Source organism: Rhinatrema bivittatum, chromosome 2, assembly GCF_901001135.1.
Source record: "Rhinatrema bivittatum chromosome 2, aRhiBiv1.1, whole genome shotgun sequence".
In the NCBI taxonomy this organism is placed as follows: domain Eukaryota; kingdom Metazoa; phylum Chordata; class Amphibia; order Gymnophiona; family Rhinatrematidae; genus Rhinatrema; species Rhinatrema bivittatum.
This window is the reverse complement of record NC_042616.1, coordinates 126647184-126660898: the sequence shown is the minus strand read 5'-3', so window position 1 is coordinate 126660898 and position 13715 is coordinate 126647184. Positions and strand designations below refer to the sequence as shown.

At 45.8% G+C, this 13715-nt stretch overlaps 1 protein-coding gene across 8 annotated transcripts in view; it reads right to left on the bottom strand.

Annotated features, from left to right (window-relative positions):
• ARHGAP12 (Rho GTPase activating protein 12) overlaps positions 1 to 13715 on the bottom strand; it is a 287089-nt gene that overhangs the window by 161915 nt on the left and 111459 nt on the right. For all 8 annotated transcript variants that reach the window (XM_029588589.1, XM_029588588.1, XM_029588591.1 and 5 more), the window contains one exon: positions 8468 to 8548. In XM_029588589.1, the coding sequence (XP_029444449.1) occupies positions 8468 to 8548 (81 nt within the window). The remainder of the gene's footprint in view (positions 1 to 8467; positions 8549 to 13715) is intronic.

Genomic DNA, 13715 nt, shown 5'->3' with positions numbered 1-13715 from the left:
TAGAGGATGGGACTGAAGAGAAGAGCCATGGGGGTGGATTACTGGAGTAGAGGCTAGTACCCGGTGATTACTACCCTTACTCAATAAGCCTTTGCATGGTTAATGCAACTCCAACATTGCTCTCTGCTTCAATGGCAAGGAGAAATGTGGAAAAGAGGATTTCATTCAGATAACAACCAACAAGGACTGAACTTCACAATCTGGGTAAACAAATAAGCGTGTGGGTAGCTTGCTTATTACATCAGTTACTAACTGAAAACCAATTAAGCCTGATACATCAATTTGAATGCACATACGGTGTTGCTCTCTGCTTCAACGGCAGGGGGAAATGAGGAAAACAGGATTTACATTCAGACAACATCCAACAAGGCATTGATCTGTGCGGTCTGGGTAAACAAGTATCAGAGTAACTTGCTTGATGCGGTGGTTACTACCCTTAACCATTAAGCCTTATGCTCACATTTGATGCAACTCCAACATTACTCTCTGAATCAATGACAGGGGATGGCAGGAAATTTGAATCAAACAGTTACCAACAAGGGCCCTGAACTTGGTGGTTGATGAAACAGATAAGTATGGGAAAATAAGTGTGGAAGCTTGCTGGGCAGACTAGATGGGCCGATTGGTCTTTTTCTGCCGTCATTTCTATATTTCTGTATCCTGTTTATATATTATAGTTTATATATTACACTTTATTTAATTTTGTGTCCCCAGATGTACATATCCTTACTCTTTTAAACATTCTTTAACTTTTACGCATATTTCTTTAGGTTCCCTCCCAATGCAGTCTCTTCAAAACACGGCTCGTGTTGGGGGACCATGAATATATTTGTTTGATGCTGACAACTGAACTCTTTCTTGCTTGCCTGTACACAATAAAACTTTGAACTCAAACTTTAAGGACATTGTTTAACTTTTGTGTCCTTCCTCCTTGTTTTGATTATCCATCTTTGATGGTCGGACCGTCACCTATTTGACTGTCTATAGTAGGTATTCTCCACGGTGTAAAAAAGGGAAAAAAAAATCACTCTGCTGCAACCCTCAGCTTGGAACTCCTCACTGGTCATGGCTAATTCAGCCTGCTTACTGATAGAAAAAGCAAGTTTACTTACCATAAATGATGTTTTCTATAAATAGCAGGATTAATTAGCCATGGAATATTTACCCTCCCTGAAGAGTAAACTATTTGGTTTCCTAACTATGTTAAAGACTGAGGAGGCTCACGAGGCAACTCCCACATGGGAACTCCCACGCATGCTCAGTAGAGTGCAAAGCTTTACAGCTTAGAGAGTGAAGTCCTTTGGTGTTGCCGGATGACATCACCCACTGGTCATGGTTAATTCATCCTGCTAAGGAAAATACCATTTACAGTAAGCAAGCTTGCTTTACTTCATAGTTAGAAATACTTAGAACAGATATATCCAATTCTACTGTTATGAAGTGTGAGCCCTTGACTGGCTAGTTTGACACATCCTAGTAGGCAAACTCACTAGGCCCACAACAACACCAGGTGGACTAGCTCTGACTGGGACAAGATCTTAGGTTTCACCTGTACCAGCCTCTTCCGCCCTTGGGTTCTGAGGCTGGCAGGACTTAGGCGATGTCTGTGAACAGGCAATGGTGAGGGCAGGCGGAGATCAGACGATGTCTGTGAACAGGCAATGGTCAGGGCAGGCAGAGATCAGGCAATGGTCAGGGCAGGCAGAGATCAGGCGATGTCTGTGAACAGGCAATGGTCAGGGCAGGCGGAGATCAGGCGATGTCTGTGAACAGGCAATGGTCGAGGCAAAAAAGCAATCTGGAGAGTAGACAGAACAGGAATGGCGCAGCAGCATGGGCTGGACCAAAGCAAAAGCAAAAAGAGCTAGAGCAAGGCAAGAGAAGCAGAGATGAGGCAAATGCCAGGCAAGGCAAGCAGGAACAGGACCAAAGCAGGACACGCAACATGCACTGCAAGCATGACAGGGGAACCTTTTGCTGAGGCACCAGCTGGAAGCGCAATCAGGATTTAAATATCCTGCTGCACTGACATCTAGTATGGGCGCTGCAAGTCTCCTTCCCACAATGGAGCCTAGAAATGACGAGATGGTGGGTGTGCATGTGCCTGGGGTGGGGGGGGGGGGGGGGGGGGAGCACACAGCACGGCCTGCAGAGCGAGTGATAGCAGCGTCCTTGCTGCAAAAATATGTTGGAGGTATCTTGGGTGAGTCTGCTGGTTGCTGGGCCATCCCACAGCCAGTCCGTTGTTACATCCACTCTTCAAAATCCACAAATCGGTCAGATTTTCAGGATATCTCTAATGAATATGCATAAATAACTGCATGCACTGCTCCAGATCCTAACTAGATTGTTAGCCTGAAGTCTAACATGGGCTTTCATATTTTTAAGAAATGGAGAAATTACTTACCTGATAATTTTGTTTTCCTTAGTGTAGACAGATGGACTCAGGACCAATGGGTATAGGGTAATCTTGATAGCAGTTGGAGATGGATCAGATTTCAATCTGATGTCAGCCCAAGTACATATACCCTTGCAGGAAGTGCAGCTCTTCAGTATTCTCCTCAAAAAGCATTGTTGATATATGTATGACTGAATAACTTGAATAACAATTCACTTTATAACTTGGTTAACTTAATTTGGACCTGTTGAATTGGTTATAGCTGGAAACCGCCAGTTCCCTCAACCGAGAAACGTCGACACCCGGTAGGATGGGTGTCCTATCTGAAGGAAAGCATGGCTTACCTGTGAATCACCTGAGAATTCCATGAGTAACAGCAGCCGTGGGTGGGATGCTGAGTCCCATCTGTCTACACTAAGGAAAACGAAATTATCAGGTAAGTAATTTCTCCATTTCCTAGTGTGTAGCAGATGGACTCAGGACCAATGGGATGTATAAAAGCTACTCCCGAACCGGTTGGGATGCTGCCCGTGACCCACTTAGTATTGCCCTTGCAAATGCTGTGTCCTCCCGAGCTTGAACAGCCAGGCGGTAAAACCTGGAGAAGATGTGGATGGAGGACCTTGTCGCTGCCCTGCAGATTTCGGTGGGAGACAGCATCTTGGTTTCCACTCAGGACACTGCCTGGGCTCTAGTAGAATGGGCCTTGACTTGTAAAGGCGGTGGCTTGCCTGCTTCTACGTAGGCCGCATTAATGACTTCTTTGATCCAGCGGAATATGGTTGCTCACGAGGCCGCTTCCCCTTGCTTCTTCCCGCTATGAAGGACGAATAGATAGTCTGTCTTTCGTACAGATTCCGACCTTTCCAGGTATCGGACTAGGAGTCTGCAGACATTGAGATGGCATAGACTTCGAGCCTCTTCCGAATTCTTATGCTCATCTGGCGATGGTAGCAAGATGGTTTGGTCGAGATGTGAGACACCACTTTGGGGAGGAACGACGGAACTGTGCGTAACTGGATGGTTCCTGGGGTGAGTGAGGAACTGCTCCCGGCAGGACAGTGCTTGTAGCTCGTATATACGACGGGCCGAACAGACTGCCACAGCAGGAAGGCTGTCTTTAATGTCAATAGTCGGGAGAGACGGACCATGGAGAGGTCTGAAGGAGGTTCCTGCTAGGAAATCTAGGACCAGGTTGAGGTTCCAAAGAGGCACGGGCCACTTTAGGGGTGGTTGGATCTGCTTGATTCCTTTTAGAAAGCAGGAGACATTCTGGTGAGAGGCTATGCTGCCGCTCTCGCTCTTGGTTCCGTAGCATGACAATGCGGCCACCTGTACCTTGGAGTTGAGAGACAATCCCTTCTGTAGGCCATTCTCCAGGAATTCCAAAAGCACAGGAATTTTGACTGAGCGTGGTATGATGCCATGGTCATCGCACCAGGCTTTGAATACTCTCCAAATCCTTATGTATGTTAGGGATGTGGAGAACTTGCATGCTCGGAGTAGGGTGTCAATTACTGCCCCCGAGTATACGCTCTTCCTCAGGCGAGTCCTCTCAATGGCCAGTCCATAAGAGAATAGAGCTGGGTCCTCGTGGAGGATCGGTCCCTGTTGGAGCAGGTCTCTGTGTGGAGGTAGCAGAAGGGGGCTCCCTGTCCGCAGTCTTCGCATGTCTGCGTACCACAATCTTCTTGGCCAGTCCGGGGCCACTAGAAGTACAGGTCCCCTGTTGTGTTCTATCTTGTGGATGATTGCACCCAATAGGGGCCACCGTGGGAAGGCGTATAACAGTCTCCTGTGGCCAGGTCTGTACCAGGGTATCGATTTCCTGGGACTGGAGTTCCCACCTGCGCCTGAAGAAACTGGGCACTTGGGCGTTGGACTGGTTTGCCAAGAGGTCCATGGTTGGTGTTCCCCAACGGTTTACAATCAATTGGAATGCTGTGGTCGACAGCCTCCATTCTCCTGGGTCTAGACTTTTTCTGCTGAGGTAATCCACAGCGACGTGGTCGGCCAAGATCTCTTGAAGGTTCGCTTCCGCCCATGACATTAGGAGGTCTATTTCCAGAGACACCTGTTGGCTTCTGGTTCCTCCCTAACGGTTGATGTAGGTCACTGTTGTGGCGTTGTCAGACATTACTCTGACCGCTTTGTCTCTGAGTCTATGACCGAACCGTAGGCAGGCTAGTCTGACTGCCTGGACCTCTAGGCGATTGATGTTCCACCCAGACTCTTCTTTGTTCCATTGCCCTTGGGCGTTTAGCTCCTGGCAGTGTGCTCCCCATCCTCGTAGGCTGGCGTCTGTGGTGAGCAGGATCCAGAATGGTGAGGATAGTCTCGCCCCCTGGCTCGGATGGTCTTCTTGTAGCCACCATCGTAGTTGGGTCCGGACTTTGTCCGAGAGCTGAAGGCATATGGTGTAGTTCTGGGACAGTGGATTCCATCGTGATAGCAGTGAGCGCTGTAGGGGTCTCTATGAGCTCTTGCCCATGGCACTACTTCCAGTGTGGATGCCATGAGCCAAGGACCTGTAGGTAGTCCATGCAGTGGGGTAAAGCTCGCTCAACAGGGTTCGCAACTGAGTCATCAATTTCGATCTCCTTGTCTGTGTCAGGGTGACCTTGTCTTGTTTGGGGTCGAACTGGACTCCCAAGTATTCCAAATATTGTGAGGGCTGCAGGCAGCTCTTGCTTGTGTTGACCACCCATCTGAGGCTCTCCAGTAGAGTTTTGACTCTGTTGGTCACCTGGTGGCTCTCCTCTGGGGATTTCGCCCTGATCAGCCAATCTAGGTAAGGGTGTATGCGGATTCCTTCCTTCCTTAGTGTTGCTGTCACCACCACTATGATCTTGGTGAACATCCGGGGTGCTGTGGCTAACCCGAATGGTAGTGCCTGGAACTGATAGTGACAGTCCAGGATCGTGAAGCATAGAAAACGCTGATGCTCTTGATGGATCGGAATGTGTAAGTAGGCTTCCAACAGATCCAAGGATGTAAGGAACTCTCCCGGTTGTATCACCCTTATTACCGAGCGTAGGGTTTTCCATGCGGAAGCGAGGAATCTTCAGGCTGTGGTTGACCGACTTGAGGTCCAGGATGGGCCTGAACGTTCCTTCTTTCTTGGGAACGATAAAATAGATGGAATAATGTCTAGTATTTACTTGTTGCGGAGGCACTGGTGTTATAGCCTCTAAGGCTAGTAATCTGGTCAGTGTAGCTTCCACTGCCATCCTCTTGGAAGGGTCATGGCATGGGGATTCCACAAACCTGTCCGGAGGGAGGTGGTGAAAATCCAGGTAATATCCCTCTCGAATGATGGCTAGGACCCACTTGTCCGAAGTTCTCTCGACCCATCTTTGGTAGAATAGGGCAAGTCTGCCTCCTATGGCTTCCTCCTTTAGATGGGTCGGCTGATTTTCATTGTGGAGTGTGGCTGGGGCCTGGGCCCGAGCTGGCTCCCCTTTTGTTGTGCTTGTTCCGAAAGGACTGGCTCCAGCCTGTGGGGCGGGTCACTTGATATGTGCTTCTATATGCGTTGAAGTGCGGTGATCCACTGCCCTGGAAGTTTGGGGAAATGGTCGCTGGTTTCTCTTATTCCTGTCCTCCGATAGCTGCGGCAGTGGGGCTCGCCCCATTTGTTGGCTAGTTTCTCTAGTTCGCTTCCGAACAGAAGGGTTCCCTTGAAGGGCATCCTTGTGAGTCTCATTTTGGAAGATGCGTTTGCAGACCAGTTTCGGAGCCAGAGTTGTCTTCTGGCTGCCACAGGGGGTGACACTCCTCTAGCTGCGGTACGCACCAGATCTGAAGCAGCATCCGCAAGGAATGATACTGCTGGTTCCAGGGCTTCCCCAGGAGTAGTGTTCCTGGTCTGTGACAAGCAGGCGCGTGTCACCATGGCACAGCAGGCTGCAATCTGTAGAGACATAGCGGAGACGTCAAAGGACTGTTTGAGGATAGATTCCAGACGTCTGTCTTGAGCATCCTTGAGTACTGCTCCTCCCTCTACTGGGATAGTAGTGCACTTCAAAACCGCGCAGACCATGGCATCCACTCTTGGACATGCCAGATCTTTGGTGGCTGGGTCCAGAGGGTACATGGCTGCCAGAGCCCGCCCCCCTTTGAATGTAGTTTCCGCGGCATCCCATTCCAGGTCAATTAGTTGCTGGACGGCTTGTAATCATGGGAAATGACGGGAGGTCTGATGGAGTCCCTCTAGTAGGGGGTTCATATTAGGTTCCTCTGAGGCACTTGTGCCCAGGATAGCAAGCTCTTTTAAGCTGTGTGTGACCAGGTCTGGAAGCTCGTCATTGGTGAAAAAGTGTCTCATGGTTCGGTGGGGCTCTGTCCCCGGAGGGAGTTCCTTTCCTCAGGGGTTTTAATCCTCATCCGAGTTGTCTGTGTCCCCGAAGATGGGGCTTCTGGGCAGTGGGATCACTTCTCTGGGCATAGAGGGTCCCGGGATGTTGAGGTCCTCTGGTGGAGCTTGTGGCCGTATTATAGGAGACCCCGGTTGGATGTGGACGAAGGTATGCACACCTTTGAAGAATTCCATACAGGAAATAGATGCTGGGTCTAGACTAAGGGGCGCCGTGTCCCTGGGGAGCCCCATTTGAGGGGGGGGTCCCTCTGTGCAATGCTAGGTCCGGAGTACTGTTGGAGAGGCTGGAACCCGGTACCAGCTGGGGAGGGCCATGAGTTGGATCCCCTAGGGCCTCCTCGCACTGTATACACAGGGCCGTGGCTTCCTCATGCTGTGCAGATCTATTGTGGCATGCTGGGCAAAGGCCTTGAGCCTTGAGTTTCTTTTCTTGTGGTGCCATGGCTTGTGCGCGCGTAAGATGCAGTTGTACGCTCCAGTGCTTCAAAGTTGTGCTCATAGGTTTGGTGCTCGCTCAGGGAGATGTGCGCGCTGTTGTGCGCACAGATCGAAGTTATGCGCCCGGCACAATAAGCACATGGCTATGCGCGTCGCTTGTGCGCACGGTACTTGGGCGCACAAAGTATTTGTGCACACGGCTCGCCTCTGTGCTCACAGATCGGGACGGCGGACAGGGCGGTGAACATATCAAAATGGTGACGGCGACCAAGCAGACAATATGGTGACCATCTCGGGAGGGGGGGGGGGTCTCCACGTGGGAGGACCCTCAGATCTGACCGGAGTCTAGCCCTGCTAGGGCAGATCAACCCGGTGGCAATGGTCCCGGCTGGCTACCTGTGCGACTCCTCAAGCTTCTGAGACCAGAGACTTTTAAATAGATTTCTACCTTCCCTTGTCTCGGCGCTTCCCGGTCTCCGGCTGCAGGGGGAAGAGGGAAAATACCTTCACCGCCGTGCTCAAGGTTGTACCCGCTGCCTCTCAGCCTCACCCGATGTTGGGGGCTAGGTCCCTGCCGAGGGTTGGCCGCCGGACCGAGGCTTGCTGCCGAGGGATCGCGGAAATCACCTAGGGAATTCTCAACTGGGGGAGGGACCCAATGGGTGTCACCGCAGGAGAGCGGGGCTTGTCTGTAGAGGTAAGATTTCTTCTTAATTTGGTTTTCTTTGGTAAAATTACTCTAATGCTGTGCGAGTGTGCATACAGTCCCTAACTACTATGGAGACGGAAAATACTGAAGAGCTGTACTTCCTGCAGGGATATATGTACTAGGGCTGACGTCAGATTAAAATCTGATTCATCTCCAACTGCTATCAGGAGTACACTATACCCATTGGTCCTGAGTCCATCTGCTACACGCTAGGAAATATTAGTTCAGCAACATCACATCTGGCAAGTACTTTGGATTGGAAAACAAAACACTGGGTGCTGTGTGCTGGGGCTCACACAGTAGAATATACTTTTTTTTTAATTTTATTTTTATTCAACTTTTAAATTATTATAACATTCTAATGTTATAATAATTTAGAATATACTTCTACTTATGAGTCTAATATACTACCATTTCCCTGATGCTGGAAGTGTCATCTTCCAGATGAAACACTAAACCAAAATACCCTAGTTTCAGGACAGTAAAGATTTCAAGGCAGTTTTGCATCAAACTTTCAACAATTACAAATTCTCTTATTTCTCACCTTTGGCAATTCCCATTCAGATCGTGATCCATCTGCATTGTAGTAATATTGTCTGCCTTGATCATCTACATGTTTTATCCACTGTGAAAATATAAAATGATAAAAGATTTAATGGTAAAAGGAAGAACAGTAGAATATTCCATTTAAGTTCCATAAAATGCTATAATACTATAATGGACAATAGCCAAATTAGAATAGTGTTAAAATTCAGTACTGTGTATGTCTTAATTAAAATTTTGTTTAAAGAATACAAAATTGCAAACAGTGCAAGCACTTACAAATAAATACACTCATGAAAAGTAAAAAAAAGGAGAACGCATATTGATGTGCATGAACAAACAAATCATGCATTTTATTTTATTTCTGCTGTACCAAAAGCATAGAAAACTATTGTACTTTACTACTTATGCTGATCCAGAAAGTCTGTGTTCCTGCTTTAGGTGTCTGTCAATGTAATGTTTTGGGAAGCACAGTATTTTTTGTATTTGTTAAATATAGGACATTAGGATTTATCAATAAACTGCTTGATATGAGCATTTACTCTACAAGAAAATATAGCTAAAATGATACCCCATTCTAATCATATAGGGTTGAATTTTCAAAACTTTACAGACGTAAAACTAAGCATATACGTGTACAAGTAGCCTCTATTCACACATTTCGTATTTTTTAAAAATCCAAAATAAGGACATTTTCACTTTCATGTGCACACATATGCGTGTAAAAAAAAAGGGGCAGTCTAGGGACATTCCAGGGCTGGGCCAACATTTCCACATGCAAGTCGCTATTTTAAAAAGACTCTTATGTATGTAATTTCGCCAACTCTCAGTTTTACATTTGCTAATTATCTGACGTAAAGGATATTAAGGTAAAGGAAACATTTTTGCTCTACTAGTCCCGAACTTATAGATTAGTCCTCATCCTCCAGCACAGAGGCAGAGGTCTAAATATATATTTAATTTTTAAATGACAACACCAGCATGTGTGTCACACTTAGAACTAATTCAGCCAGTGTTCTCTGCCTCCAGCCACTGGATGGCTGTTTTTTGAATTTCAGCACATTTTAATCTGAAAGATTTAGTTATTTTTCAGCCTATTTACTATTCTCCTGAACGACTTTTCAGGCTGTATTGAACCATGCTCCTGCGGATGTTTGCTCCTGCAGAGAGGTGCGCCATGACAGCATTATTGTGAGCACTGCTTCCTTTCTGCGGTCAGTAAGGTTGAGAGCAACAGCCATCTTTAAATCATTATTTTAGCAGCATTTTAAAGTTTATCATTTACTTTGTAAGCCGCTTGCTTGAGCTTTGTTTAAAGCTTTGTCAGAGAAAATATCACTGCTATGGTGTGCGCAGCTCCAAATGCTTGTCAGCTGAAGAATGTTTTTGCTTGTTTGCCTTAGCAAATCTGATTTGCCCAAAATACCTAAAACTATTTCTACCACGAAGAAAGTTTCGTCGGTAGAGGGGTCAGGTAAGTGAAAGGTTTCCCCCAGAGCAAATTCAGCTTCTCTGAAGCTATTAGTTGCTGCTATTCCAACAGCTGATTTGACTCAACCAAAGCATCGGCATCAAAGGCGGGGCCTTCGTTAAGGCAGAGACCTCTCAAAATGCTACCAGCCTTTGATTTTCATCAATTAGTGCTGGTTCTTTTTCACCCAATTTTTTCTAATTTTCTACATCAGATCAGGCTTTTCATGCCTTACAGGGGCAGCAAGATAATGCTGCAGATCAAGGAGGGAGTGACGTTTTACATTCTGAGGATTCTAAGCCTCAAAAGAGAGAGATTTGATTCAGAAGAAACAAACATACTCTGGATTTTGAATGTCCCTCTTATTTAAGATTAGAGGATGGGAGATGAGGTAGTAGTTTGGATTCTTTAGAAGGTGAAATCCATTCAGGAGAAGATGAGGAAGAGCAGATCAGATTATTTCTTAAAAAGGAGATGTCAGCATTAAGTATGCAGGTTATTTCTGCATTACGTTTAGAAGAGCAAAAATGTGAGGAGACATCTGGTTGGGATCCAATCCTGAGAGAAGTATGGAAGACAGCTTCTACTTTTCCTCTTCACCCAGAAATTGAATCGATGATTCTGTCTGCGTGGGAATCACCCGAGGCAAGTTTTAGACATCTAAGAATCTTTAATAGACTATATCTTATGCCACCAAATGTGCTAGATAGTCTTTTTCAACAACCAAAGGTTTGATGCTATGGTTGCTGCAGTTGCCAGGAAGACTACTATTCCTGTGGAAGGGAATGCAACTCTTCAGAATGTTGGCTGCTAGGTCATCATCTCTCTCTATGGGAGCTAGATGCCTTCTGTGGCTAAGAAATTGGTCTGCAGATTTTTGGTCTAAGTCTAGACTTTCATGTTTGCATTTTAAGGGTAAATACCTTTTTGGTGAGGAATTAGATCGTCCAATAAGAGCTCTAGGATATCCAAAATTAGAGAGGTTACCTGAGGACAAAGCCCGGGTTAAGTTTCCATCCATACCAGGCTTGTTCTCAATTTATGGAAGTGAAAAGATATAGAACTGATAGGAAAGTTACCCCTCGGCTCTCGAAGGTTAAAGCAGGTCCCAGCCTTTAAGGAGCAAGAAGCCCAAGGGGCAATATCACTTGAACCCCCAGTACGTCGCAGAATACATGACGCCCAAGGGATTCATTCTCTAGGGGAGCCTATAGGGGCAGGTTATAGGCTTTTCTTAGGAAATGGATCCATATTACCTCAGACCAATGGGTTTTGGATATAATCGAGAGAGAGAGATAATTATATTTATTTATATATATATATATATATATATATATATATATATATATATATATATATATATATATATATATATATATATATATATATATATATATATATATATATATAGTGTGTTTGTGCTTTTAATAGTCAGTAAAGCAGCAAATAAACAGAAGTTAGACTGTTTGTATTTTGAAACAGTCAGTCAGTAAGGCAGCTAGTAAGTAGTAGTTAGTGTGCTTGTATATTAAAAAAAAAAAAAAGTAGCCAGAAGCTAGAAATAAGCTAGGAGCAGTGTATACTTAAGTAAAAAGGTTGAAAAGTTCAGTTCAGTTACTCACCTTGGAAAGGTGTTGAGGTAGTGTGATTTGGTTTGATTAGGTACCAACATTTGTTAATCAAGAGAACAGTGAGTCACTCTGGCTGACTAACTGAAGTTAGACTGTTTGCATTTCCCAACCCACCCACCCCTAGCTCATCTTAATTTATAGGCAGGGGCCACTTTCAAAAAAACAAAACAACCTTATTGAGAGTTTGATCATTCCCCTGTAGGCCACTACTAGACATATAGTGAATTCACTAATACATTTGAAAGACATTAGACACATTCCTACTCCCATAGCAACTTAAAACTTTAAGTAGGAACTGAACAAATTTGAGATGAAGGCAGCAAGAGGGGGGCTTCCCAGTCTTTTGCATCGAGTGTCACATGCATGATTTTGTTTTTACTCGCCTGTGAGAAATTGTACATGTGATTGCGATGCAAAGAGCTCCTGGCTCTCAGAGAACGAGTCTGATCTTTGGAGGCTAGAGTGGCAGACCTGGAGGTGCTGAGGCAGACAGAGGTATATAGATGACACCTTCAGGGATATAGTAGCCAAGTCCCAACTTCAGACTGGCAGCCCTGGTGCTGCCTTGGAGGAAAAAGGTCTCATGAGTGGAGAGCATCAACCTGGTGCAGCAGGAAAGGACCCTGTAGCAAGGACCTGCTCTCCAGGTGAAGTATTGTCCTTTCGCACCGAGGATCTCCCCCCAAGGCCTACTGCCCAGGAGGGAAGGGTTGGTTGACCGTCATAGTTGGTGTTTCGATTATTAGGAATGTAGACAGCTGGGTGGCTGGTGGGGGCGTGAGGATCGCCTGGTAACATGCCTACCTGGTGCAAAGGTGGTGGACCTCATGCGTCACCTAGATGGGATTTTAGACAGTACTGGGGAGGAGCCGGCTGTCGTGGTATATGTGGGCACCAACGACAGGAAAATGTGGGAGGGAGGTTCTGGAAGCCAAATTTAGACTCTTAGGTAGAAGGCTTAAATCCAGAACCTCCAGGGTAGCATTCTCTGAAATGCTCTCTGTTCCACGCGCAGGTCACCAGAGGCAGGCAGAGCTCCGGTGAGTCAATGCATGGATGAGACTATGGTGCAAGGAAGAGAGGGATTCAGTTTTGTTAGGAACTGGGGAACCTTTTGGGGAAGGGGGAGTCTCTTTCAAAGGGATGGGCTCCACCTTAACGAGGGTGGAACCAGACTGCTGGTGCTAACCTTTAAAAAGGAGATAGAGCAGCTTTTAAACTAGAACAAAGGGGAAAGCAGACAGTCGCTCAGCAGCGCATGGTTCGGACAGAGGTTTCTTCAAAGGATACCAATGATGCATTAGAATTAGGGCATCCCCACAGTGAAGTTCCAAAAATAAGATAAGTAGTCCAAGTGCCTGTAACTAAAAACTCACCTAAGCTAAAATATTCTAACTTATCCCTATCAATTAAAAAGCAGAATGAAAATACAAACAAAAAGCAAACTTTGAAATGTTTGTATGCTAATGCCAGAAGTCTAAGAAGTAAGATGGGAGAATTAGAATGTAAAGCAGTGGATGATGACAGACTTAACTGGCAACTCAGAGACATGGTGGAAGGAGGACAACCAATGGGACAGTGCTATACTGGGGTACAAATTATATCGCAATGACAGAGAGGAGCACCCGCAAGGCGGTGTGGCGCTTTATGTCCGGGATGGCACAGAGTCCAACAGGATAAACATCCTGCATGAGACTAAATGCACAATTTAATCTTTATGGGTAGAAATCCCTTGTGAGTCGGGGAAGACTATAGTGATAGGAGTATTCTACCGTCCACCTAGTCAAGATGGTGAGACTGACAGTGAAATGCTAAGAGAAATTAGGGAAGCTAACCAAATTGGTAGTGCGGTAATAATGGGAGACTTCAATTACCACAAGTAAACACGTTGTACAAAAATCTTAAATTTTCCATCTGTTATATTTTTTTTTGACAATTTAAATATTCTCCCATCACCACTATTCAGTTACAAACGGGCCTCAAATTGCAACACGTCACATGTAGTGTATGCAATATTCTGCCCATGTCCATTAACATATGTTGCTATGACTAAGCGTGCAGTACGTCTTAGTTTGACAGAACATAAATGCTGTTTAAAGACGGGCCGAATGGATGAGCCACTAGTATCTCATTGTAAGGAAACTAAT